General features: G+C 40.0%; 1 protein-coding gene across 4 annotated transcripts in view; it reads left to right on the plus strand.

The window, feature by feature from the left end:
• The window catches only part of LOC105682074, a 115,746-nt gene extending 100,109 nt beyond the window's left edge, over positions 1–15,637 (plus strand). For all 4 annotated transcript variants that reach the window (XR_002948005.2, XM_024372435.2, XM_012394006.3 and 1 more), the window contains one exon: positions 14,577–15,637. Coding sequence is in view for 3 of the 4 variants with exons in the window: in XM_024372436.2 (XP_024228204.1) it covers positions 14,577–14,632 (56 nt within the window). In the remaining variant the exon portion in view is untranslated. The remainder of the gene's footprint in view (positions 1–14,576) is intronic.
• The last annotated feature ends 9,229 nt before the right edge of the window (positions 15,638–24,866 follow it).

The following is a 24,866-nucleotide window of genomic DNA, read 5'->3' on the forward strand; positions in this document are numbered from 1 at the left end:
TCTTTTTTCTCGCGTAGAATCACCCCCTTTCCGCTTGTACTACCAGTTACCAACCACCCTCTATATAGGAAGCTTTAACCATTAAGCATTAAATTCTGTATTTTCATTCTTGCGTTGTTTACAATTCAGTTTTCTGTTTACAATTTTATTTGCTAAAATTCTAGAATTCTTATAATATGCCGCGTGCCTCTGTAATTCGCAAAATTCTCAAGAACCTTACGAACCAACAAATCCTGCTTTTCACCTTCTTGCCTTTCGCGTAATTCCTCGAAATACCTCGAAGATCTAACGCATCCAGACTTCGCGTGACTTCTATCTTCGTTTTTCGTAAGATCGCTAAAAAATGCGCAAAACCTGCCTCGTTGTTTTGCAAAAATCCCGCAAATTCTTAAGAACTGGAAATCTTACAAACTCGCAAGATCGATCTTCTTCCTTCGTCGTTGACAAAATTCCGGGAAACTGGAAAAAATCTCACAACCCTTCGAAAGCTGCGTCTTTTACAAAATCCACAAACCGTCTCTGTGAAACTACCCCACGGCAAGTACGTAATTAGAATATTTGTAACATCGGTAGGGGTGATACGATTTTCCGGATGCGCGATCGGGCGTCGCGGCGCACAGCTCGCCGTCCATTCCCATCGTGATAATCGTGGTCCGCGGAACAGCGGCGGCACACACCGGTCGAATAGGTAGGAAAAGTCGCATGTTAAGCCTGATAAACGAAACATAAAAGCACGGAGGTGGCCGAATGGGTGGAGGAAAGGGCGGAGAGGTTTGGCGGTGGCGGCGGCGGTTGAAGGGTGGTCGTGGTCGAGTCACACACAGAGTAGCTGTTGTATATCCAACACTCTTCCTTGTCTCTACCATATCTGTATCCCTGCTATACGTATATATGGTAGCTGGTAAAGCTAAACCAGCCTAGACGGTGGTAGGATGGCTGTTGGCGTGAGCTTGCAACGCACGTACATACGTACATACACATAGGCGCATAGTAGTGGCAAAACGCGGAGGGCCGCGTGTGCCAGTGCCTGGCCGTCGACTAACTTTTTCTTTCTTTTTGCGCGGCCCGATCGATACCGACGACTTATTTTGGATTATTTTCAGCGCGGGCAGAGTGTGCGCGCCTTTTCTCGGCAAAAAAATGGGAATTCGCGCGGACCGGTGCATGGCTTTCTGGTAAATTTTGCTGCGACCGACGTTCTCCAATGAGCACGACACGAAAAAACGTATTAGAGCGTGTAACCGGCAATTTTTGTTGCGCCGTCGCCGTCGAGAAAAAAAGGAGCACCGGTATACTCTGTGCCATCGGTCGACGGAGCGGCGCCATTCTCGAGATTATGTAAAAAATGCGGGACCAGCATTGTGCCATTAGACACCGCTGTCCAATGAAACGCTGTAAACTGTTCCCCGTGTCCTGCTCTTTCGCTTTTTCTCTTCTTCTGTTCGACTGCCTTTCTCTCTTCTTCCTCGTAGCTTTTTCCTTTTTCTATTTCCACTCTCTCGTTCCCTCCGCCGAAAAGCGCGTAGCCGCGTAAATGCCGCGGCATGAAAGTGTCTTTTGTCGCGGATGGAACGCGCTGTTTTCCTCTCGCTGCGGTTCCGCGATCTTTTCACCGGTGTTTCGCGCTTTTGATCGTTCCCCGGTGAAACGATTACGCGATACAAATTCGCTCGACAATGTATGTTTTTTCTCTTTTCTTCCCTTCTATACACGCGAGTAACGGTATATGTGTGCGTGAGCGCGTGTGTGAGGCTATGGTGTGCGCGCGCGTGTGTGTGTATTTTTTTCCTTTATTTGCTTTAATGACGCATGCGAGGAAAACTGTGACGCAAGTATTCGCGTTGTGGCAGACGCTGGTATCGCGACAAAGGGCTTTGTGAAATGGTTGACTCTCTGATCGATTTTGAAATTAGCGCTCCGGCAGAATGCCTCTTTTTCGATCGTCGAGTAGATGTTTAAGGCGATTTTTAAACGCAAGCTTTCGGAAGATACGTCGTATCGTTGAGATAAGATTCCTGGAAAGAAATACCAAAGGAAGAGACGAAATAATTTAGCGCGTTAAACAGTTCTATAATTATTATTTGCAGATTAATTGGAAATTTAAAACACGCGCAACTATCGAGTACTTTTCATTGCCTCGTTACTTACAATTTTGCAAAGAACCATTCAGAATATTAGGCGTAATCGAAACTTTGCTTCACTTTCATAACCAAAAATTTCATAAAAAAGCTTCCTCGAAACAAAAGATTTAAATTTTATTAGCAAACAAAACCATCGTGAAACCCTTTCAATGTTTTATGTATCTCTCACAGAAGCAAAACTAATTCATTCAAAAAATCCTCACTCGTGTTGGTCCGGCGATCCATCCTGAATTTTCTCCAGTCACGTCCATCTACAAAACACTGGCCTATCGACCATCAAATTCATCTCGTTAATTAACTCTTTCACACACGCGCAAACACACGCCCGCGCGCACTACTCTATATACATCCTATACCAATGCTATTTTATCGAATATTTCTTCCAAGTTTTGAACATAACATCGAAATTGATTAATACACGTTCGAGATCGTATGTATTGGCAGCGAAAAAGTGTTTAGTCTACCGTGACGATACATTTCATGGCGCAAGTTGATCTACAAGAAATTTATTAATTCTTTCACTCGCAATCAATTCGGAATTGAAAACGATTTTTCGCGCATGAATCGAAGTAATTTTCGATAATGAGGAAATATCGTAGGAATGTTGGATCGCAGATACGTTGACGTATTATCGCGTAAGTACACGTTGGCGCATTTAGGCCAAATTTTAGCGTTCGAAAATGTACAGAATGTACAGAAATACTTATTATGATATTTAATGAAACAAACTACCGCGATCCTTTAATGGTACTCATAAAAATACAAATTTGCAGGAAATCTCAACTATACTCGACAAAAGCTATATTATATAACGATAAAATAGAAATAACTCGCCATTTAATTTAACTCTTCGATAACTTTCGCTTAACACGACTCGATTATCTCAAACTCCGTCTCCTTGAATTCCGACTCTCACTTTCGACTTTTCCACGACTTTCCGCGAACATAATACGCATACGTACGAATATCGAAATTCCTCGTGTAATTAATTAATCGTAGTACGTAACCCGTACGAATGAAAATAAAAATGTTCCTACATTGACCTTGATTTAACACTGGAATCACAAAAGAACTATTAAACTAAAACTGTTAAAACAATCGAGATGAATAATTTTTAACCTTTCGCATTCACCTTATAGATTGACAGCCATGTCGTTAATTCTGTTAATTCTGTTCTTCACATTTTTCCATAAACTAACAGCTACAACCGTTATACTTAATCATCTACTGGTAATCCTTTCACGGTATAATAAAATGACAAAGAATTCGAGATGATCGATTTAAAGAATAATCGTCTCTTTATCTTCGAGAGTCTCTGTATTTCTGATACCAAATATAACAAATATTCATCTGTCTCATTATCATCGGTATCTATAGCCCATATAGTCTTATATCCATGCTATCCGCATCAAAAGGGTTAAGCTTCTCGTTCGACAAGACACTTGGTTCTTCGCAAGTGGTAACCATGATCAGGAAATAGCGAACGTGCTATTTAAACCACGGACGTATCAATAACGGAGTAGTTTTTGGCGGATTTCATTGATTTCCGATGGAGTTGCGCTGATGTGCAAGGGACGAGAGCAGCTAGGCTACATGCACAACATTGTAATTGATTGGACCTGTGGCCTGATAACCGCTCGGTGACCTCACCAGCCGTTCGATACGCGTACTCGGTCATGGAATAATTATTTCTTCTTTCTCCGCGTCCAACTCCCGGCTCTATCTGCCGCGGAACGCTTTAAATCGATTACACCAACGATCTGTCGTTCGACGCGGGAACAGATCGGGCTATCGACGCGGGAACAGATCGGGCTATCGACGCGTTTCGATATCGGGAAACGCGGATCTTTCCAGGCGGAAAACGAAAAAGCAAAAAAGACAAAAAAAATTAGCCTCGAGTGTGAGGCAGGCCAGAACGTTGTAATTGCACGGGAATGAAGTTTGACCGTTTTACAAATTTTTGGACAGACTGTGCGTTGTGGTTGGATCGTATTTCCGTCCCATTTTCCTTTGTGTTATAGTTGGTCCCGGGATAGTATGATCGAGAAACGTGTTTTCTTTTTTTTTTTCTTTACGTAGATAATCGCGTTCGAAGCGGTAAATGATTAAAATAATCGTTTAGAGAGTCGAAAAAGGACTTTGTTTCAGCGATAATGGAGAAAGCTTGCTGATTCAGATTTCTACTTTTCTCAACGAGATTGCTTAAAAATTACACGGAAAGTCAGGTTTGTTTTTTTTGGCTTCCTAATTAATATGCTACTTGGTGGTTAAAATGAAATTAGCTTGACATGGTAGATACAATGTTACGAGTATCGATATCTAAGCCGAAAAAATAAAAAATATAGTATTACTGATATAAGTGGACTGACATTTTGAATAGAAATTTTTCAAGATTACTCTCCTCTAAAATTCGAAGAACATGATTTGCGATGTTGAATCGGAGTAACAGAAAAAATGTCCTTGCCCTTAAATTATTGACAAAAACGCCCAAATAACGTCGTCTCGTACGTAGAAGGCACTTTCCATTCAGAACGTTCATCCAGCGACAACCGTTAATCAAAACGAGTTTCTTAATGTCACTTGGACGAATATTATAATTAACATGACCAAGGAATATTGATCAAGGAATAATTAAGGAGCCATCGCCTTCTGTTCCTTCTTTAAATTATCTTTCCGACACGGGAAATTTCATTAAAAAAGAGAAAATAAAACCGACGTTGACGTGCACCTGTTCCACGCGCGTAGTAGCACCGTTACAACCAAATCTGCAACGGGGCAGCCAAGAAACACCGGAAACCCGGACAGAACAAATCTCTTAATAGCTCGTTAATAGCGGAACGCGGCACGGAAAATCAAGCGTGCGGTTATCGAACGTGCTGGAATATTTGAAACTGCGTTTAATGACGCGCTCGTGGTAATTACTCGCTTTCCTGGCTAATAGACGTTCAAATAATCGAGACTCTATTATAATATAACAGCAACTAGGAAGCTAACAGCGTTGGCACGCGCCAACCTACAACTCGCGTTGCTACATTCGATAACTTACGTCGCGTTCTTTACGCCAGGTGCAAATTTCCTAACGATCTCGCGGCTGATTGGCACTTTGGTGACTATGCTAGGTGTTGAGGTTCACTGGTAAAAGAACGAGTGGATAAATTTGTAATAGAAAAATATATTGAAATAAACTAAGGTATAAGTATAATGTTGAAGTACAAGTATAGCGCATAGCGTATGCTCTTCCAGATCCTCACTCTTACAGTGTTACGATACAATAGAAGAAGCCATGATAGGGAACACGTTCATATATTTATAGCAAAGGACATTATCAAAAAGTAAACCTTGTAGCTCTAGCTGAAAGCTACAAGAAACAGCAATAGAAATCTACTTGTAGCTCTTTTGTTTCTGGACCTTGTAACGCAAAACGTAATTTATATTCAAGCGCGCGATAATATGGACCTCGCCTTATTTCCCCATTTTTCGTTTCACTAAATTCTATTCTCTTCGTAACAGCGGTCCGCGGGTCACTGATGTACAAAAGTAAAGATGTAGAGTTCTTCTTGAAGTAATTACTTCGACACTAGGAATTTCGAAGAGTGTTTAGAAACGTATTGAAATTATTACACAGGCAATCGCAAAATATATATCAATTTTGAAATATTCCTTTAACTTAAATATTTAGTACGATTTTTCACTACCAACGGACTACAAGTAACGTAGATGTATTTGATGGAAGAAAATAGCTGATCACTGAACATAGCAAATACCTAGTGTACAGGGCGTTAAGACGATATGATATATCGACGAGCGGCTGTGTAGTTTAAATTCTAACGTCGTTACGCGTATTTTAGCGGATACGATGCGATACATCGAACATGATGCACGAGTTTCGATATAACAAGATGAAATCTCAAATATGGAACGATGTATAGAATGTTGATACTCGCGTTTCAACGTTGCAATCTGAATTCACGTGTTCGAATTACGCACGATATATACGTGTAACTTCTGTTCATTACGAATGATAATTAACAGTAGCACATTATAGAATTAAAGAGATGCTAAAAACGAAACACGCGAAAGAAGAGGATGAAGTCTGGTAAAGAGCTACAAGCTGTAGGAATGTAAAGAAATCATTGAAAGAAACAACCACGCGAAGGATATTATAAATCGAGGGTGTTGGACTAATTTATTTCGAAAATTATTCTGTTACGTCATTATACAGAAATTTTAAGTTTCACGTGAGACACAAGCTTATAGCGGTTAGCTATACGCCTGAGGTGTGAAATTGAACACATTCGCGGTAGCACAGCTGCAACAGCGTGCGCTATATAAAACGGAAAAGCGGATTCACGTGATAATTAAGAAAGGATATACCGTTCGACAGCTTCAGGCTAATTAAACATGTTTCCGATCAGGGACGCGTGTTCAAGACGTGTAATCCTTTTTAACGAGCGACTCTACATCCTCCACTCCTCCAGATGCACTGTGTATTTCTGTTCTAAATACACACCACATCGATCAACATCGTGTCGCATATACGGTTGGAAACAAAAATAAGTAGAAAGGTAATGGAAGTAGATGTCAATGAAGTTGAATCAAACTAGTGTCAGTTTGTCAAACGATATCAATCAACCACATACATAGTTGCGCTTTATTTATTACATATCCTTATAGTACATAGATCATTTAGAAAATAATAGAAATTAATATGTGCATTTTTTAATAAACAAGCTGTACGTGGTATTTAAAGAAACTTCGCTGATATCTATTTCCATTACTTGTTCGTTTATTTTTATCGCCGACTATATCAACATACAGACAAAGAAACTTGCGATGTTCCAGCGAGAGTAACTTCCCGACAGAAAATAAATTTTTGATTTCTTCGAAACTACTTCCTTCTACCTGGAGCGCGTGCACACACACGTTTCGCAGTGCGTGAACAAGCCAACTTTCTTGGAAGTTACAGGATGAACGAAGAAGATACGCATCGTTCGTGATGTACAGGAAGAGCGCAATTCCGCGGACTTAGCAACCGAGTCCTGCCATCTTCGGTTAATTCCGCGCGATAAACGAACATCTCGGCCTGACTTCCGCCATTATGATCGAAGATAGACATTTTGACGGCAGCCTCTATCGATCTCTCGGCCCGCAAACCCGCGGAGTCATCCGCTTTTTCCTTTCGAGAAATTTTCCGCGTTGATCCGAATTAACGCGTGTAGCGTAGGACTTTGTTATTAGTAGACTGTAGATTCTCATGCATTTATGGAAAATTAGAAAGTGTATAATTCCACGGAACGCACATAGTATGAAAAATTATACGAAAAATTCAAACTATGGTGCTTTCTAATAATATTTGGTAGGTAAAACAATTTTTTACCTACCTACTACTTTTTCCATCGTACGCTGAAAAATATGCATTTACATAAAAATCCATTGATCTTGGATCAGAGAAGTTGGAACTTAGGTTACAAGTTAGGCGTTACGTAGGGTTTGCTATTGGCGAGTTACTCTACGTTAAAACTAACATCAGAGAGTAGCGAAGATGATCAATTTGTAATTCTTCGTTCAAATTTTATACAGAAAAACTTAGATCCGAGATACTTCAACGATCCTTCGCGTAAGCCTTAACGTCTTGTATTCTTAATTTATCGACAGTCGTAACTTCTTCCTTTCGTCGTAATTTATCAAGGTATTTAAAAATCGCGCAGAGTGCAATATTCTTTTTGTAAATTAATGCCTGTTGTTCCTTATACCAATTAGAAGATTCTTAGTAATCTTTAATCTATTCTACAGCGAATCGTCGAACACGATTATAAGATTGCACCCAGACTTACTTAATAAGAGGAAACAAATAGGGGACGTGAGGTGAATGTAGGGTGTACATAGTAGCTAATAGCTATAATAACAATAATGGACATAATAGTAGTAATCGTAACAATCATACCTAACAATTCCGTGAAATACGTGATTTATGTATATAACTTGTTAAAGCTGTTCCAAAGTGTTGATTACCTGGGGTAATAAAATAAGAGATAAAATCATTTGAACAGCTGCATCTCTATTCTGATCATGATAATTATATATACATATATATATATATATATGTGTATAAGTAAAATATATTCATATATTAATGAGGATTATCTATGTACAAGGCGTAATTATGGTTAAAGAAAATACTTATTTATTAGATCGATGCATACGCGTGAAGAATCGTTTCTCACGACTTGTTTCACTTAACGAGTCATCCGTGAAATTTTGTCTTCTCGTCGATTATCGATGACACGAAAAAAAGAAGAAATCGAAGCAGTCCAAATATAGCGATTTAATCTCTGACAAAACGTCAAAATTATAAGCGAGCGTGTGCGGTAGCGCGAAGGAATTCGAAAATAAACCGTGAAGAAGGGAGTCGAGGATGCTTGCGCGTGTAACAGGCCGGTCGGCCTATTTCGCCGATTGTTTGAAGAGAAACAATCAGGCACGAAGGTAGGTACCCGAGCGTCTCGAGATTGCGCCTCGTTCCGCGAAGCGGCTTGGCGCTGAAATCCTCGTATTTATCATTTAACACCCGGCTGATTACCTAATTAGTGAAATAACTAAATCGTACGTAGGACGATTTTCATCCCGTCGACCTCCCTTCCTAATGGACAGAGATTACACGGGCCGTCATTCGCTGTCATTAGGGACGAGAAAACGGCCGATGCACGCTGAAAAGCATGCCTCCAGTTTCGCGGAGGCTTCGTTTACAGAATACGAGCCGGTAAATGACTTAACCGTTAGCAAAAACTCGCGTAAGTCATATTCCCTTTCGCGGAAGAAGAGAAAGAGGCGGATAAGATGGTCGAGAAAAGCGGCTCTCTATGCCTGCGTTTGTACCAGGGGAATAGAGCACGCAGGGAGCGGTCTTCGGTTATTAACGGAATTGAAAGCGTTTTCAAATTTTAACGCGAATCATCGAAACGTGGTAGAAATAGAGGATAGCGCGGGCGCGCGTATGTGTGTCCAGGGAATTTAATTCTTTTGGTTCGTGACCTGAATACGGTTTTGGTCGGGTTTACAGAGGAAAGGATGGATAATCCTCGAAAAATAGAGCTCTGATCGTTTGATGAATCGTCATCGTTCTCTATCGTCGCTGACGTATTACGACGTGAAAGACGTTTAATTTGTTATTGAATTTTTACATACTGTTGATCATTCCTTGGAACGAAGAGTCACGTGTCACACAAAGGAGATACAATCTTACGATCGATCTTCCAAAAATTCAGAAAATATTCCATCTATTTCGAATAAAGCGAGAAGGTTGGTTATACGTTCGAAGAAAAAGCTATGCCAATGCAAATAACAAAGTACCATTCACGCGGTTAACATCCGAAGTGAAACGTATTTAACATCAACTTCAATCTCAAACCACCCTCTTAAAATACAGCCCTTGCCTTTAACCTCCCCTCGAGTCGAACAGCACGTTTCTCTCTCTCTCTCTCTGTCAAGCCCAAGCAACGAGTCATTCACCACGTAAAAATCCAAGTTCGAGGTAAGACCGCGAAACGTGGCAGAGTCGATCAAGCAAAACTGACGAAACTTTCTTGCTAGCGCGCGGAATCTTGTCGGCGAACAATGAGCCATCGTTTCGCACGAGTGTCAGAATTTCGATCTCCGGTTCGTAAATCGTTGGCGAAGGCCTCGCTAATCGCGGCGAGAGGAAGAAGAGCCGGAGAGATGCGGGTATCTGTTCGCAGAGGCCGCGGTCGTTCGTTTACAAGCTACCAGGTTGTAAACGATTTAACGGTTGGCAACGGATCGGCGAGAGGTGGGGAACCGAGTGGAAAAGAGAGTCGGAGCATCGGTTTGTCGTACAGAATCGACAACAGCGCGGACCTTTCCTCGCTGGATAGTTGCAGAGCAAAAAAGCCAACCGATCATTATGGTATGCGCGTTAGGAGCAGCGTTAGCCTTCTGGAATTTCCTCCGCGAAAAGCAATAGCTCGGCACCCGTCTGTAAACCGGCGCCAAATTGCCACCGTGGAGACCTGCGGCTCCTCGAAACCCAGTCCGAGAGCTGCTTCGCTTTTAGCGACTCGCCGAACATTGTACCGATAGAGATCCCACCGTTTATAGACGGTTTTCATCGCGATTTCGGTCACGGTTCGCGCGTAAACCTTCGACGAATCGAGCACAAGTTCGCGTCGCTAATTTTAAGTGGAATTGGGAGAGGCGCGAGGAGATTCGTAGACGTTTCATCGAAGTTGCGAGGAAAAGGTTGCGACGAGCAAGAAATGGTTTAGTAACGTAAATTTTGGTTGCGATCGTTAGGTTGCGGATGTTGATAATTTGTCGCGGGATCGAGTAAAGAAATGAGATTCGAAAAGAGAGATTTAATTTATTCTCTAAATATTGTACCGATTGCGAGCATTTTTCTTTGAATATTTTGGATATTATTTTCCCATAAACTTTGTATACCTTAATTGTTCGTTACTAATAGTTTTTTATATCGATTAATTATCTATCTATATCTTTTTATAGACATTTTTTTTTTAAATTTCAAATTTATTCGACGATACGTTATTTTAACCGAAATAATCGAGCACAGAATAGAAAGGTCGAAACGGTGGCAGATGCAGCGTTTTACGCTGGTGTTCGCACCGGGTTTACCGGTGTGATACAACTTCCGGTTATTTTTATTAAATTGGAGGAAGACGGAACCTAGGCGATAAAAGTATGATGCAAACGCTGTCTACCGTTGCATCTCGCCCACGAATGCACGCGTGCGTGCATCTGCACACGAGGACGGATGCGTTCCGAACCGTAACCGTCTTTCCTCGTCCGTGCTCGATGCACAGAGCCGCCTTTTTACGCGAAAAATTCACCCATATTTTTTATTCCGTTAATATTTATTCGCTGTACAGCGATTTAAAAAACGCACGTGCACTGCTTCGATTTAATTCCTTGGATCGATTCGATGGCAAGCAAAACCGAAGAAATAAAAAATAGATACGAATTGACATTTTTACAGTTTTTTTTTTAGATTCGATCAAAGAACTAAAACTTAAACATAGTTTTGTTTTACCTGTTAAAAATTATAACAAGTACTACCCTGTCTTTCTATATTATACGCGTATTCTGTTCCGAATTTTTAAACTTCCCATAAAAATTCCCACTCGAATTATGTCGAACGAACATGAATCATGAATTGGATTGCGATAAAAACCTTTATAAAAAAAAAAGAAATAGAAAAATAATAAAAGGAAGCGCTAAAAGCTCGCTGCATATCCACCACCAATTATACCATCGCGCATACGCGGACGAGGTGTACATTGTACATACGTGCGGATCAACGTGCGCTCGCGATAATAATTATCATGCGGCGGCCAGCACCGGCAATCTTTGAAGGTCGACCCGCGCCACTGCTTCCTTATTGTGAGCGAGGCTAAACAGAGGCGGGCAGAAGAAGCAAGCCAGAAGCGCGAGCAAGAGGAGAAAGAACTCTGTATATTAACTTCACGGCACGCCGCTTGTACGCGCGCGTTTTACCCGCTACTGTCTGCGCTCATTACGTAGGCACAGCGATTTCAGAAATACGGGGTTCGTCGGGATTGCGAGGCCGATCTTTTATTTCGCTGCCTCGTCCCTCGCGCGTTCTCTATCCGACGAAAGATTGGCAGACACGAGCGAAAACACGCGGCTCAACGAATTCCAGGATGTTGTCTCGATGAAGATTCCACCTTCTTTTTCCCGTTTTTGCTTCCCGCTTTCGTCAGGAGAGGGGTTAAATGAAAGGAATTTTGATGAAATTTTGCGGCGTTATTTGAAGGGATGTTTCCAGGCTGTGTAGATTCCGTGTTTGTCGCGTGGATTGACTGTCGGGACATTGTGTTAGTAAAAGTATACTTGGCGTCGTATGAGAAAATAAATAATTTTTTTTTTTTGGAACTGTTTAAAAAATTTACGAGAAGATTTATAACGGCGACGAAACAAATGGAATTTTAAAAGCAAACTCGTCGAATTACAGGTCGCCCGATCGTCTTGTTCGATTTGAAATAAAATCGTAGAAAAGAAGCCTATAACCTTCGTTTTGTAACTTGTTATTTCGCTAATTAATAGTTGGTAAATTATCACGCGAAAGGAATATAATAGAATCTAAATGACAAAATGTAATCTCACGCGATGAAGTATATTTTTTAACAGACGACGCCAATAACCTTGTAATCGATACGATGTTAACGATTAACTGAAAACAAAAGAAGAAAGCAATAAGAGTATCTAACGAAACGCGTTCGATAAAAATTAATTATTTTTACCATACTCGACGCTAAAAGCAAGGAAGAAAAGGAAGAATCGCACGTAAATTAACGTATACTTCCTCTACCCTGTTTATTTCCCCATCTCCCGTTAAAAAATCAGTTTTAACCCGGTCGCATTAAACGGCTGCGCAACGAGTCAATTCACGGTCGTTAAGTGTTTCTCCTTTTTTCACCCTTCCGATAATAACTCACGTCGAAACGAATCGAAAATATATTCTTCGCGCTCGGCGATCGGTTTGACTGGAGCTTTCATCATTGATATGCATATAAGCAGCGCTTGCGATGAATAGCAAGATCGATATCCATCGGTGAAGTGACAAATAATAAAAAAGAAAAAGAACAAAAAATAGACGATAGAACAGGGAAAGAGAGAGAGAGAGAGAGAGAAGGGGAGAGAGAAGGGAAGAGTAACCAACGATGCTCCTACTCTTCGAAAGCTTTCATTGTTCGCGCGAAATGAAATTCCAAAGAGAACAAATTCCATCGCGTCCCGTTCTTATTCGGTTAGCCATTGCAACGGAACCACTTAAAAGATCTTTCAAGCGCCGCTACAAGCGAAATCTTGATTCCCACTCGTTCGGAGAAGATCTTTGTAAGGTTTTCGAACGCAAGAACACCGAGAACAATGAACGTCCTTTTTCTTCATCGACTACCCAATAGCGAAACTGTATCGACTGTAATGTAAGCGATATATCGTTTATCGAGAATTATAAACGCCCTCCACTTGGACAATCTTTTTCTTTACGCGAAGAATTACCCGAAATCGTGTTTCGGATTACTCGTTGCTTCGAATTCTATAATTTTCGATAATCGTGCGTTACAGATCGATGATTATAACGAGAGCGATACTGTAAACGAACGTGTACGTATATTTTAATCGGTATTGTATTATAATACGATAAGGTATAATTTTAAATTAAGGTAGAAATTTAATTCTTTTAGGGAAAAATAACCAACCGATAAAGGAATATAAGTATTTATAAAATGTTGTACTCGGATACCTATTCATAGAACATAATATTTGTACAATTATTTGTGTATTAATTTGTTACTAAAAAATTCTATTGCTTTTTTGACATTGATAAAAAAACACGTCATTTTAATATACAATCGGAATATTAAGCTTCAAATATAAAAAATAAAATTTTTGCAACATATTAAGCAGGTATGTAATTATCGTTAAGTGGAATTCAATTTAACGACTTGATTTAATAACCTCAGCATTTAATTTCTGTGTCTTGAGTTTGAAAATCTTGTTTCCCACACGTTTGAGCTTCTCTTTAAGGTCTTCGAACGCAAGAACACCGAGCATAATGAACGTTCTTTTTCTTACGACAGTGGGACTGGTTCGACTGTAATATAAGCGATAATACAACGATGTATCGCTTATCGAGCTTTATAAACGCACTCCATTTGGACAATTTTGTTCTTCACGTGAAGATGTATCTACCCTTCGAATTAATATTTCAAATTGTTCGTTGCTTCGAGGCCTGAAATTTTAGGCAGATCGTCGAGCGTTGAAGATGAGGTTCGATTGTGCTGATGAGCAGTTTCGAGTGATTCGAGACTCGATTTCAGGGCTCGGCGTAATTTGCGTAATGAGTACTTTAAGGTACAAGCAGGTTTCTTTCGGCAATATCGTAGTACTTGCTTCTTCTGCGTTTCTTTTTTCCGGTGTGTTTTAAGAGTTTAATCGTATGTAATCGCTTTCAATCGTCAATCGTTAAAGAGTTATGGCTTCTGAATATCTGATAATTGGATGAAGTTTTTGCTCTGTGCAGATTTTCGAGATAAATCAAGCGCGTACGAATTATAAAGCAATTTTCAGGCAAATTAAATTTATGCGTTTTAGTTATTGCAATCGATGGTCGAGAATAACTGATTTTGCTGCGGTATTTTTAACGTAGCACGCAAGAGATTATTTCGTGGAAACTGTATCGAGAAAAGTGAAAAGATCGCATCTTACGCATCTTTATAACTATTTATTTATTAATTGTGTTTACGCTTAAACCATATTTGGATAAACAAACCAAAGTAAATACCGAACAAATTACCAAATAAAATCATAATTATCTAATAATTGTAAATCGAGACAACTACAAATTTCCTATGCTAAAAATATTTTCAATTTTTCCAGGTGCATTGGCATTCGTTTTTAAGACCTACGTTTTAGCAAATCCCGAGGAAATGTGAAACGCGCGAAGAAATAAAGTTTCATAAAGCCGCGGTGAATACACCTAAAGGAAACTATAAAAATGAACCAAAAAAGTAGAAAAGGGCAAACAAAAGAGAAGCAGGAAAGAGAAGATAAAGGTGTGTAAACGATGAGGAAAGGGAGGAAGGTGGAAGCACGTCTAGCGATTCGCGACAGAAAACGAACTTTGGGGTTTCGTAGCGCTCTCGCTGCTTGTTGTTGCTGGCGTGATTCAAATTTAAAGCGATGTTTACCCTCCGATCTATGCGCAGCACACCCCACAACGCAACTAATGCGAGCTACATGGTTGCGTGCATGGATTTCGAGATCCTCTATGACTTTATTCTATATATGCTTCTTAGATAATAATTGAGAGGCTGGAACGATAGATGGTGTAAATATTAAAAAGATGACGTCGATTCTCTCAACGTCATTCGATCTATTAAGAATATGGTAACACCGTCGTAAAATGTAAAATAAAATAAAATTTAATATAAGCTACATTAATCGAATGGTGTAACGTGTAATATTGAAAATAGAAATTTGACAATTATAAGAATATCTATGAAATCTTTGCGAAACGATATGTTTGAATTTGCTTTGATACGTCACACACGAAAATCGTATTTTCTCATCTTACAGTAGAAACCTACGAACGAGAGATCGAAGTACGTAGAATTGACAAACTTTTTAAAACGACAAGCTTCGATTTTCTCTTCCCTACGATTACTAACGATTGTTACCAATGTTACCTTCTACCCTAATCAAAATATGATTACCTATTTCTATTTCGTTTCCATTACACCGTTTTAATCGTAGTTACTCGTGTAATATTTAAATCCAAATTGGATACCTGTTGGTCAAGCGTTGATCTCGATGTATAATTTTTACCTACTACGATCAATGCACATTAGGAAAACGAAACGTTCGCTCCTATGAGATTCTACTTTCAAAGAAAAACAACTTCCGAATTCTTCCAAACAAATAAAAAGAAAGAGAAAAGAGAAAAAACTGAGCGAAAAAGGAAAGGGAAGCGCAAAAAGACCAAACTTGGAAGGAAACGAAATTATCTCCACTTTACCGTACAAGCTCAGAGGCATTAACCTGTCATTTAAACCATCAACATTGTACCACACGGGTTGCGCTCCGGATCACGCGATCGAAAAAGAAAGCGAAGCGAAACGGGCAACCTGGCGGTCCCTTAAATTACTTTTTTACCCCTGAAGCGTACTTACAAACTGGACTACGGTCGAGTTATGAAGCAGATCGCAAATCTTACACGCGGTTCCTTGTCAACCGGGCGGCCGATGATCCGTCGAATATTTAACGGCGATGATAAACGGGCCAAGCTCGATTAAAGGTAATCGTCGATCGGTGGACTCACACCTGTATTCCCGGTAATAGACGGTTGTCCGTCCCTGCGGACAAGACCGGTAGCCGGAGCGTACACGCCCATCGTACGAACGGCCCGTTTCTCTCCCCTTGCGATCCAACAACACGCCGTGTACACGGCAATCCGTGGCGATACCAAGGTATGCGAGCTGCCTCGCGCTTATGCATGCTCGCAGCATCTGTTGCTACAAGACAGACGTTCCCGGCATTACGTTACGAGTTACGACGTTACGATCTCCGTAGCCTACAGTGGGCCACATATGCCGCTTCAAAGAACACGTGTGCATCTCGACTGGATCTCGTGCGACGACGACCACGCTCCTCGCACGCTTCCACGCTGATTTTTTTATCGTTATCGTGTTTTTCCTTACTTCTTTCCTTTTTTCCTTAACGTTGAGATTTGGGGCAATGGCTACTAATTGGTTATCGCGTGAAATTAATCGATGTTTCAAATTTTTGTCGTATTTCGTTTCGCTGTTTTTATCGTCGCTCTTTTTTTGATTACTAAGAATACGAGTCGATGGTTTTTAATCGATCGTCGTATGAAATTAAATGGCGCATTTGTAATACTTTGATTTTTCTGCCTTCTTTTAATAATAAAGATGAGACCATTAAACATTGATACGACGATTAAACGAACGTTCGAATGCTTTGATAACCTCAGTTAAATATATGCTCGTAATACGTATCTTGCAACTTCAATACACATTTTTGTATTGGTTTCAAGTTTTACCAATACCATCGCGATAGTCGTGTCTCGTTACAGTGCCAAGGAAATTTGAAATACACGCGATATGTTCGTAAAATATTTCTATAATTGTTCAAATACTACTGACGACACAGCGCTATTAGCTTCCCACGCAGGCCCGGTAATTGCTTCATCCACTCTCCAGCGATGGCTCGACTCTATGGAAAAGTGGTTTCATAAATGGGGCTTCAAAATTGATGAAAAAAATCCTCAGATGTAAACAAACCTGCCCCCAGGTCACCATCAACAATACAATTCCTAGCAAGGACTCAGTCAGATACTTGGGCATGACCCTGGACAGGAGACTAACATGGAAAAACCACATCACAGACAAAACGAAGCAACTAAAGGACAAACTAAAAAAATTCTATTGGCTCACGGGCCGACGCTCCAAACTAAACACACAGAATAAAATTACCCTCTACAAGACCGTAATAAAACCTGTCTGGAGCTACGGAATCCAACTATGGGGAACAGCAAGTAATTCCAACATCGAAATACTTCAACGCTTCCAATCGAAAACGCCAAGATCCATTATAAATGCACCCTGGTATGTCACCAACGAACTAATACATCGCGGCCTCAAGATACCAACAGTCAAAGAGGAAATAGCAAAATATAGCGACAGATATAGCAAAAGAGTCGACACCCCCCTAATTACTGGACTACTTGATACGTCGGACCAGATCCGCAGGCTGAAGAGCTAAACGCTAGATTCAATTAGTTATCTAAATTAAGTAATATTTACTTATTTATAATAGTTACTTATAAATTATACTTATCTATAATAAGTATTAACTTATTATAAATAATTAGCCATGTTACTGCGTCACGCTAGAAAAAATTACTGAAAATTCTCAATGCGAGAATTGATTGTAAATTTTAATAAATAAAAAAGAAAATAATTGTTCAAATACTTTGGCGAATCGCTGTATATCCAATACACAGGTGTCCTATTTACATCAATCAGAAACTGTATCTGACTCGACGCATTAAACTCTAACACTGGCAATTCTCTTCCGTTTGGTAGAGTATCGAGCTCGGTTTCTTTTCGCTCGTAAAGATACACGGTACGGTGTATCAGTACAGTAAACTACACTGTTTGGAGGTAAAGCTTTCCGCGAGGCTGCTGATACGCGTGAACCCGACGTGGTCGTTCGTATCAGCTTTGTCAAACGTCGAGTTCAAGGTGGAGACCGCTCTGACAGTCATCGTCGTTCGTTTCTATTTTTCTCGTTTTTCCAGGGACATTTGCCCTGTTATCGTGTGTTCGTCGACACGGGAACAGGCGTCGTTTACGACGTACGTACTTACACGAAATACCGGGTTCCCCCGAACCGAGCAATCAACGAATCTCGTTCTACTTAATGCGTTTTAAATACAGCGACGCCGCGACGGTCGTTTCGCTGTTGTGCAAGTTGCCAGCTGATAACGACGCCGGACGCCTTGTAATGGGTCCACATGTAAATTACAACGCTGCAACTCTTTTCCTGCCGTTTAGCTTCTCCTCTTGTTTTCCTCTTTTTCCTTTTTTTTATGGCGCAGGGTATAGAATATACAATTTATAAAATTGCTGAATCGTAGCTTTTAAGGCGTGACATGTTACGTTTTCCTATTAACCGTTTCAATTTCAATTTGTTCGGATGAAAAGATTGAACGCGAAACTGGAAGTTGCACGTATACTCCCTCAAAAGTTTACAGCAATCTTCGCTGTTAGGACGTAACGAACTTTCTTTGTATATTCTTCTGAGAAATAAAGCTGTTGTAATTATAACGTTCGTTCTTGGATATAATCTTAATTTAGATATTCTAAAGGAATAATATTTCGCGAATAAAATGTGTATTTATCCACCGAAACGAGCCATTATTTCTTTTGAAATGCCGCCATGCTCTACGAATATAATAGGTTTTCTTCGAATTTAGAAAAAAGTAACGCTTGTAATAATATTAATAAATTTGAAATATCGATTGAAAATAAGCTTGCTTCGTCTGTTTCACGCTTCTCTTTCATTCTTCCTTTCTGTTCCCACTTTTATGGTCTATTTTCCAAGGTAACAATCGTTCGGCAGATCGTTCTCGCCTCTCGCACCTGTTCCGCGAAGAAATCACTGCCAATGATGATTGCGCGGCTCGTAACGACGAAAAATAAAAGAGAGGGATAATGATTCGCGCGAGCCGAGCGTCGAGCGTGCGATTCGATAATATCCACGGCCGATTCAATCTCTCAACGCGAAGGATTATTAGGCAGCACGAGCGGAGTAACAGCTAAGGATGCTGAAAGTTAGGAGAAGAGGTGTTGAAGCTTTGGTCAATGACTAGTGCAGCGTTTAAGGAAGCAGTTGTTTAGGAAGATGAATGGAGAATTTAGAGTAGCTATATCATTATATTATTAACCATTAAAAATGTTTGTGTTAGGTGTATTTCGGCTGTACACGTATCTAAGTAACTAAAGCCGATAACGATTTGTCTTTATAGGAGAATTGAATTTTATAGTGATTTTTTCTTGATAGGAAAGTCATTAAACATAGAAATAAAGCCGAAATAAATATCTATTTTTACTCTCTAAATATTTGCTTAAAATATTTCATGAGTTTTTGTACGTTCCATATAAATGCATAAAAATCAATAGTTTACGTCTTCTTTGAAAAATTAATAAATCTAACTCCTATGAATTATATTAACAAGGTATCTACCGACCATCTTCCCATTTTAAAATTACTTTCCATTCTAAAGTTATGACTCGCGTCAAATATTTGCCAATAGAAAAATTTGAAAGTGTACAAAAGTTAATAAAAGCAGGCAACTAATTACATAATTTTCATTTTATAATTATTATGTGGTATTATGGAAGGTTCGCGTCGTCGACTGTAAGTCGACGAACGAATCAGCGACAAAGCAACTAGCGTGTACCCCTTGAAAATACGAAATCGTTCGGCGAGTGGGACCAGTCGGCCGGAAACAGTATTTCTCGGGTTATAAAAGGTTCGCCAGGTTCGTTAAACGAAACGTTGGCCCGCTGCACATGTTCATCTCTTCTTAATTGCGCGCTCCTGGGGGCCGCGGAAACAGTGAACCAAGGAGATTCTGATGAATCAGAGAGAAGCTTGGAAAAATGAACGGCGCGACGCATAATTGGTGTAATGGAGGAGCTGATGCGACTGTTCGACAATGGATAACGAAACGTGAAAATTTTCGTTGGATCGAGGGACGAAAAAAATGAGAAATGCGTGTGTTGCTACCGATAGTCAAAAGTTTCGTAGGACTCGAATATTTTACGAGAGAGAAGGTTCACAGTCGGCGGGAGAAGATTTACGAGTTTAAATTAGTTTGGATATTAATAATAAGAAGTACGATAATTGAGTAAACCGTTGATTCGTGTAATATGAATTTTAAAGAAATATCAAGTCTTTTGTCATTTTGTTTAAAAACACACAATGTAAATTTTAAACTTGTATGTGCAATATGTTCTGTACGCTATGTATATAATTGGCAATATACTTACAATTTTTATTATAAACGCGTAATTTAATTAGCAATAGATTATGATTAAATGAAAATTATTTCTACGTAAAGATGGTGCAGTAAAATGGACCGATTTATCTATTGTTATCGAGAAACAAAATCGATAAATTAAAAGAGTTGTACGTACGTCTGTATATGAAATCAATTTATTAATCCAAATACCGTCATTCCAGTCGATATGCAATTTCTAGTACAATTTTTACAAGAAAAGTAATTTATTGATCAAATTTATCGGTACGTGTATATACGAACGAGATAATACTTTTGCGAAACTTACAAAAGGACGATTAAAAGTGAATTACGATTAAGAAGTGTATATTTGTGAGATAAAACACACGGATGCAGCAAATCTGATCGGCACTAAAAGAGATTCTTAAGAAAATTTGGCGTGACCGAGTCACTTTTTCCCGATGAATGCAAGCGGTTTCACGCGTTGGTCAACGAATAAAAACGAGAAGGCCTGTAGATCTTTGTTCGATGTTCCTGGATCCCTATGCAATCAAGCGTGCAAGGAAACGATTTAATTTTGTGAAGGTACCGATCGAAAACGTTTACGCATCGATTAAGAGGATGAAACGTTTTATTGAACTCGAATTTAAGCCACGAAAACACGATTCGTTATCCATGTTTAAAGAACATTCGATGAAACATTATCGAACGTTAAAATTATTAAACTAAATTAATCGTTTTCACCATTAACCAAATTTTAAACCATCGACTCATGTTCTTAGAAGGTACAAATTTGTACCAATCGATCAGTATATATCAATTTAAATTGTATTTGTCGAAAATAAAAAAGAAACATAGGCTTAATCCAGTCAAGAAATTAGTTAATATCAGTATTATCTGAATATGAGAAACAATTTGATTTTTAAATCATCTTCTTTTTGTTGCTATAAGGTAAAAGTGATTCTTTATAGCTACGGCCCTATTCAGTTTTTTAACACGTATGTAAGCTATATATATATATATATAAGCCACGAGTAACAGAATTCAGAAACATTAATTTGTTAAAAACTCCATCTTCAAACGTGATAACTATTTGTATTAATCAATTCAACAGTAAGAAGAGTAATATTCATAAAACATAATCAGACACTGTTTCGTGTAATTTCTAGTTTATAGTGATAAAGAATACCAGTATTTTCTCACAGTGATAACCGAAGAAACAGAAATCTATTGATATGTAAGATTTATCAAAAGCCTTGTAGCGAAGGTTTCTATAGTTTCACCAAAATGGAACGTGCACCGTTTTCGAGCTCTATTTCAAATTATACTTGAATTTCGTAGGCACAGCAAAAATTCATTGCGAATAATTCGCTGCGAAAGAAACAACAATTACAAAACTACAAAAATTACACATTCAAATTGTTAGGACATTTTCAAAATGATAAAGGGAAATAGTTAAGTTTACGACGTGATTTTCACGTTTTAAGTGGTCGAGTAACATAAATTCTGCTTTTATCAGAATCAGGCATCGTCGACCCGTTTTTAACGCAATTGCGTACGGGGCTTTAAGCAAAGCCGTAACACAAAGTCCCGACCGGATGAAAGACGCTTTCTAGACTCCACTTTCGGTTTGTTTTATTGGCTCGTAAAAGGTGGTAGCCGTGGCTGAGCGGAAGTCAGCCACCATTCTGTCTTTCCATCTACGTATTCCGCGTCTATTCGCGTCCTTCCAATTGCGTTTCGCCCGGAATTCCAAGGGAATGGAATAAATAAGAATGGAATGGGAGAAACTCGTACGTAATCGTTAATACACTAGTCTTATTGAAATTTCAAAAAGTTTCGCCTAACGCGCGAAATATATCGATAAAAAGATTCTGCGATAACCGTTCGAATATTTTCGCGATCGACGGTACGACTTGTAACAAACATCGTGAAAGTTTAAAATCTACAAACCTTATTAATTCTTTCTCGTTTAAATTGGAAATGCCGCGTATCAGTTACGTGGTGTATCAGACGCGTTACGGCATCGCACGACCGCAACAGGCACGAGCAAAAGGAGGCGAATCGCTACGAGAGCGACGCGAAACGAGCGAACGCGGAATAATTTCGTCGGTGGAACGGGCGACCAGCATCGGGAGGAAAGTTGAAATCCGAAAAATCCGGCGTCTGGTGGCTCGTTCCGGTCCGTAACGACGCCGAAAATCGTCGCGGTTCTGTAAGCGCGCTCTGGCCCGATTTACGAGCGTAAAACGCAATCTAGCCGCGTCGCCGGTTAACGTAATAATAATAACGGGCACGGCTGAGCTCAGCTTTTTGCATTTTACACGGGGCCACAGAGTCGTGGTACACACGACCCATCCGTTAAGAAGCTTAGCGGAGATTCGGCCAAAAATGGCTAAGCATATTGACGGTGCATCTCCGAGGAAACTTTTACGAGTTTCACCCGCGTAAAACGCGATACGTATAAACGTGACCCGTTCGCCTTTCATTCGGTCCTACTGAAAGCTTCTAGGATGATCGTTCCTGAAATTCCTCGATTCATCGTTTCGTTATGGGAAATATATAGAGGCTGCGTACGGAGAAACCGGGTTTGCAATTTTATTCCAGTCTTTTGGTAGGTTTGAATGTCCCGAAAGTGGTGGAAGGCGTACAGTGAATTTGGTATTTGGTGATTTTTATGCTATACAACTTAATTTATTTTCTCACGATGGGAATTGATAAAAATATAGAAAATATTAGAATATTCGCAGCGCGTCAATTAATTTGCTCCTCTCCTTACATTTCTAACTATGGTAAACTAAGGTGACGCTTATTGACGTTGTTTGATCATAGATACGATGTTATATATTGCATAAGTAGAATATTTCAACAAGAAGTGAAAAGTTTAGCGAATATCAAAGTCTTCGAATTAATATAATATGAAACTAACAGGAAAGAAAAGAACAACAATCGAAATGATTGCATCTGGAATTCTAATGTAAAAGCATAAATAGATGCAAAGCAGTATAATGTCATTTCATTTAAATGTAAAATACCATTTTATAGAGTCAAACCACAAGCAAGTACCAATACAAATGACAAATCAATGTCCGACTAAAGATGGGGCCTTCTACTGTCGGCTGGATCGATGATTCTTAAACCGCGAATGTTTATGCAAATTCAAATTCTCACGAGTACAACTAAAAATATGAAATTCGAGCGAATCTCGGTTTTATCTACCAAATGATACAACGAATACCATGTACATACATTCTGTTCATCATGTTACCTTTAAAATCCTCGTAAACACATAAGCGACACCACAGACATACAATCGATCCAATCTATGGTAAAATATGCCGCCTTTAATCAACCACTTCGTCGAACAACGTCAAACCTCCTCATCGCGTCATCGTGCAACAAATATTTATATTCCCACTGTAAGCATCGAAAGCACGCATAAAGAAACAGCGCGAAAACCGCGCCAACGGAGAAGAAAGAAGAAGAAACCGGAACCGGTTAGCCGTCTCTGCTAAAGCGGACAAACGCGTCGATTCCGGCCAAATTTCCGCTTCGAGAACGTGAAAAAACAAAAAACGAGGAATGGAAGAAAAAAGACGAAAAGCGTGAAGAGAGAGAAAGAGAGAGAGAAAGAGAGCAACACAGTTCCTATCGCGGGAATAGGAAAAGCGCCCGGGCTGGCGACGGAAAGGGGATTCGAGGAGTGGGGTTGGCGGCGAAAGAAAGCAACAAAGAACAAAAGAGTGGAGAGCGTGAACGAGGAGTTTAACCATCGTCCCGTAATATTCCGTCGCTGTGGCATGCAGACGAGAAAGGACGGCTGATGGCGGTGACAAAAAATGGAAACTATTTGATCGTGAACCACCCTCTCACACGATATCCGCGCGCGCGTACACTTGCCTCGGATGGCGATACACACACGATACGCGGAGAAGGATGGAGGCGAAAAAGCGGAGTGCTCGTACGAGGCTGAGGGAACGACGAAGGACGGGGTGCAAGGTAAGGGGTGCACTGTGATGGGAGAAAGCGAGAGGGAGTTGAAAGGTGCAAGAGGATGGGCCGGGCTACTCTGTCCACAAGCGAGCGACTGTGCACACGCCTAAAAGGGTTTTCGTTAGATTTCATTTCACACCCAATTACCTGGCACACATTGGGGCACACGGTAACGGTGTAGAGAGGGGGAAACAGGTTGAGAGGGCGGAAGAGAGGGTGGAAGAGACACGGAGGCGCAACGCGCGGTTGCGGTGTAAAAATACACAAAATGTGGCAGCCAGCCGGCTAGATCACCGGATAACATTCGCGCGCTATTCTGTTTAACCCGCTACGAATTCTGCGCCGTGTACTGGCACGCGCGCGCGGATACCACGCGACACGGAACGTGTTGAAACGACCATTTGACTGTGAAGCAGACTAACATAGCTTCGCGTTTGCTCACGAAAGTATTTGAACACTTGTAGAAACACTTTACGAATATACGCTGAATATACACTTATGAATATTTTATGAGTATGTTACGTGTGTTACACGCATAACGCACGTAACACACGAAACGTTTTGAAATTTTATTAGCGTTGTAATGGAACCAGTCTACCATATTTATATCGGTAAAGTTTGAAAGAGAT

The sequence above is a fragment of the Bombus impatiens genome, unplaced genomic scaffold (assembly GCF_000188095.3).
Source record: "Bombus impatiens unplaced genomic scaffold, BIMP_2.2 scf_0064, whole genome shotgun sequence".
In the NCBI taxonomy this organism is placed as follows: Eukaryota; Metazoa; Arthropoda; class Insecta; order Hymenoptera; family Apidae; genus Bombus; species Bombus impatiens.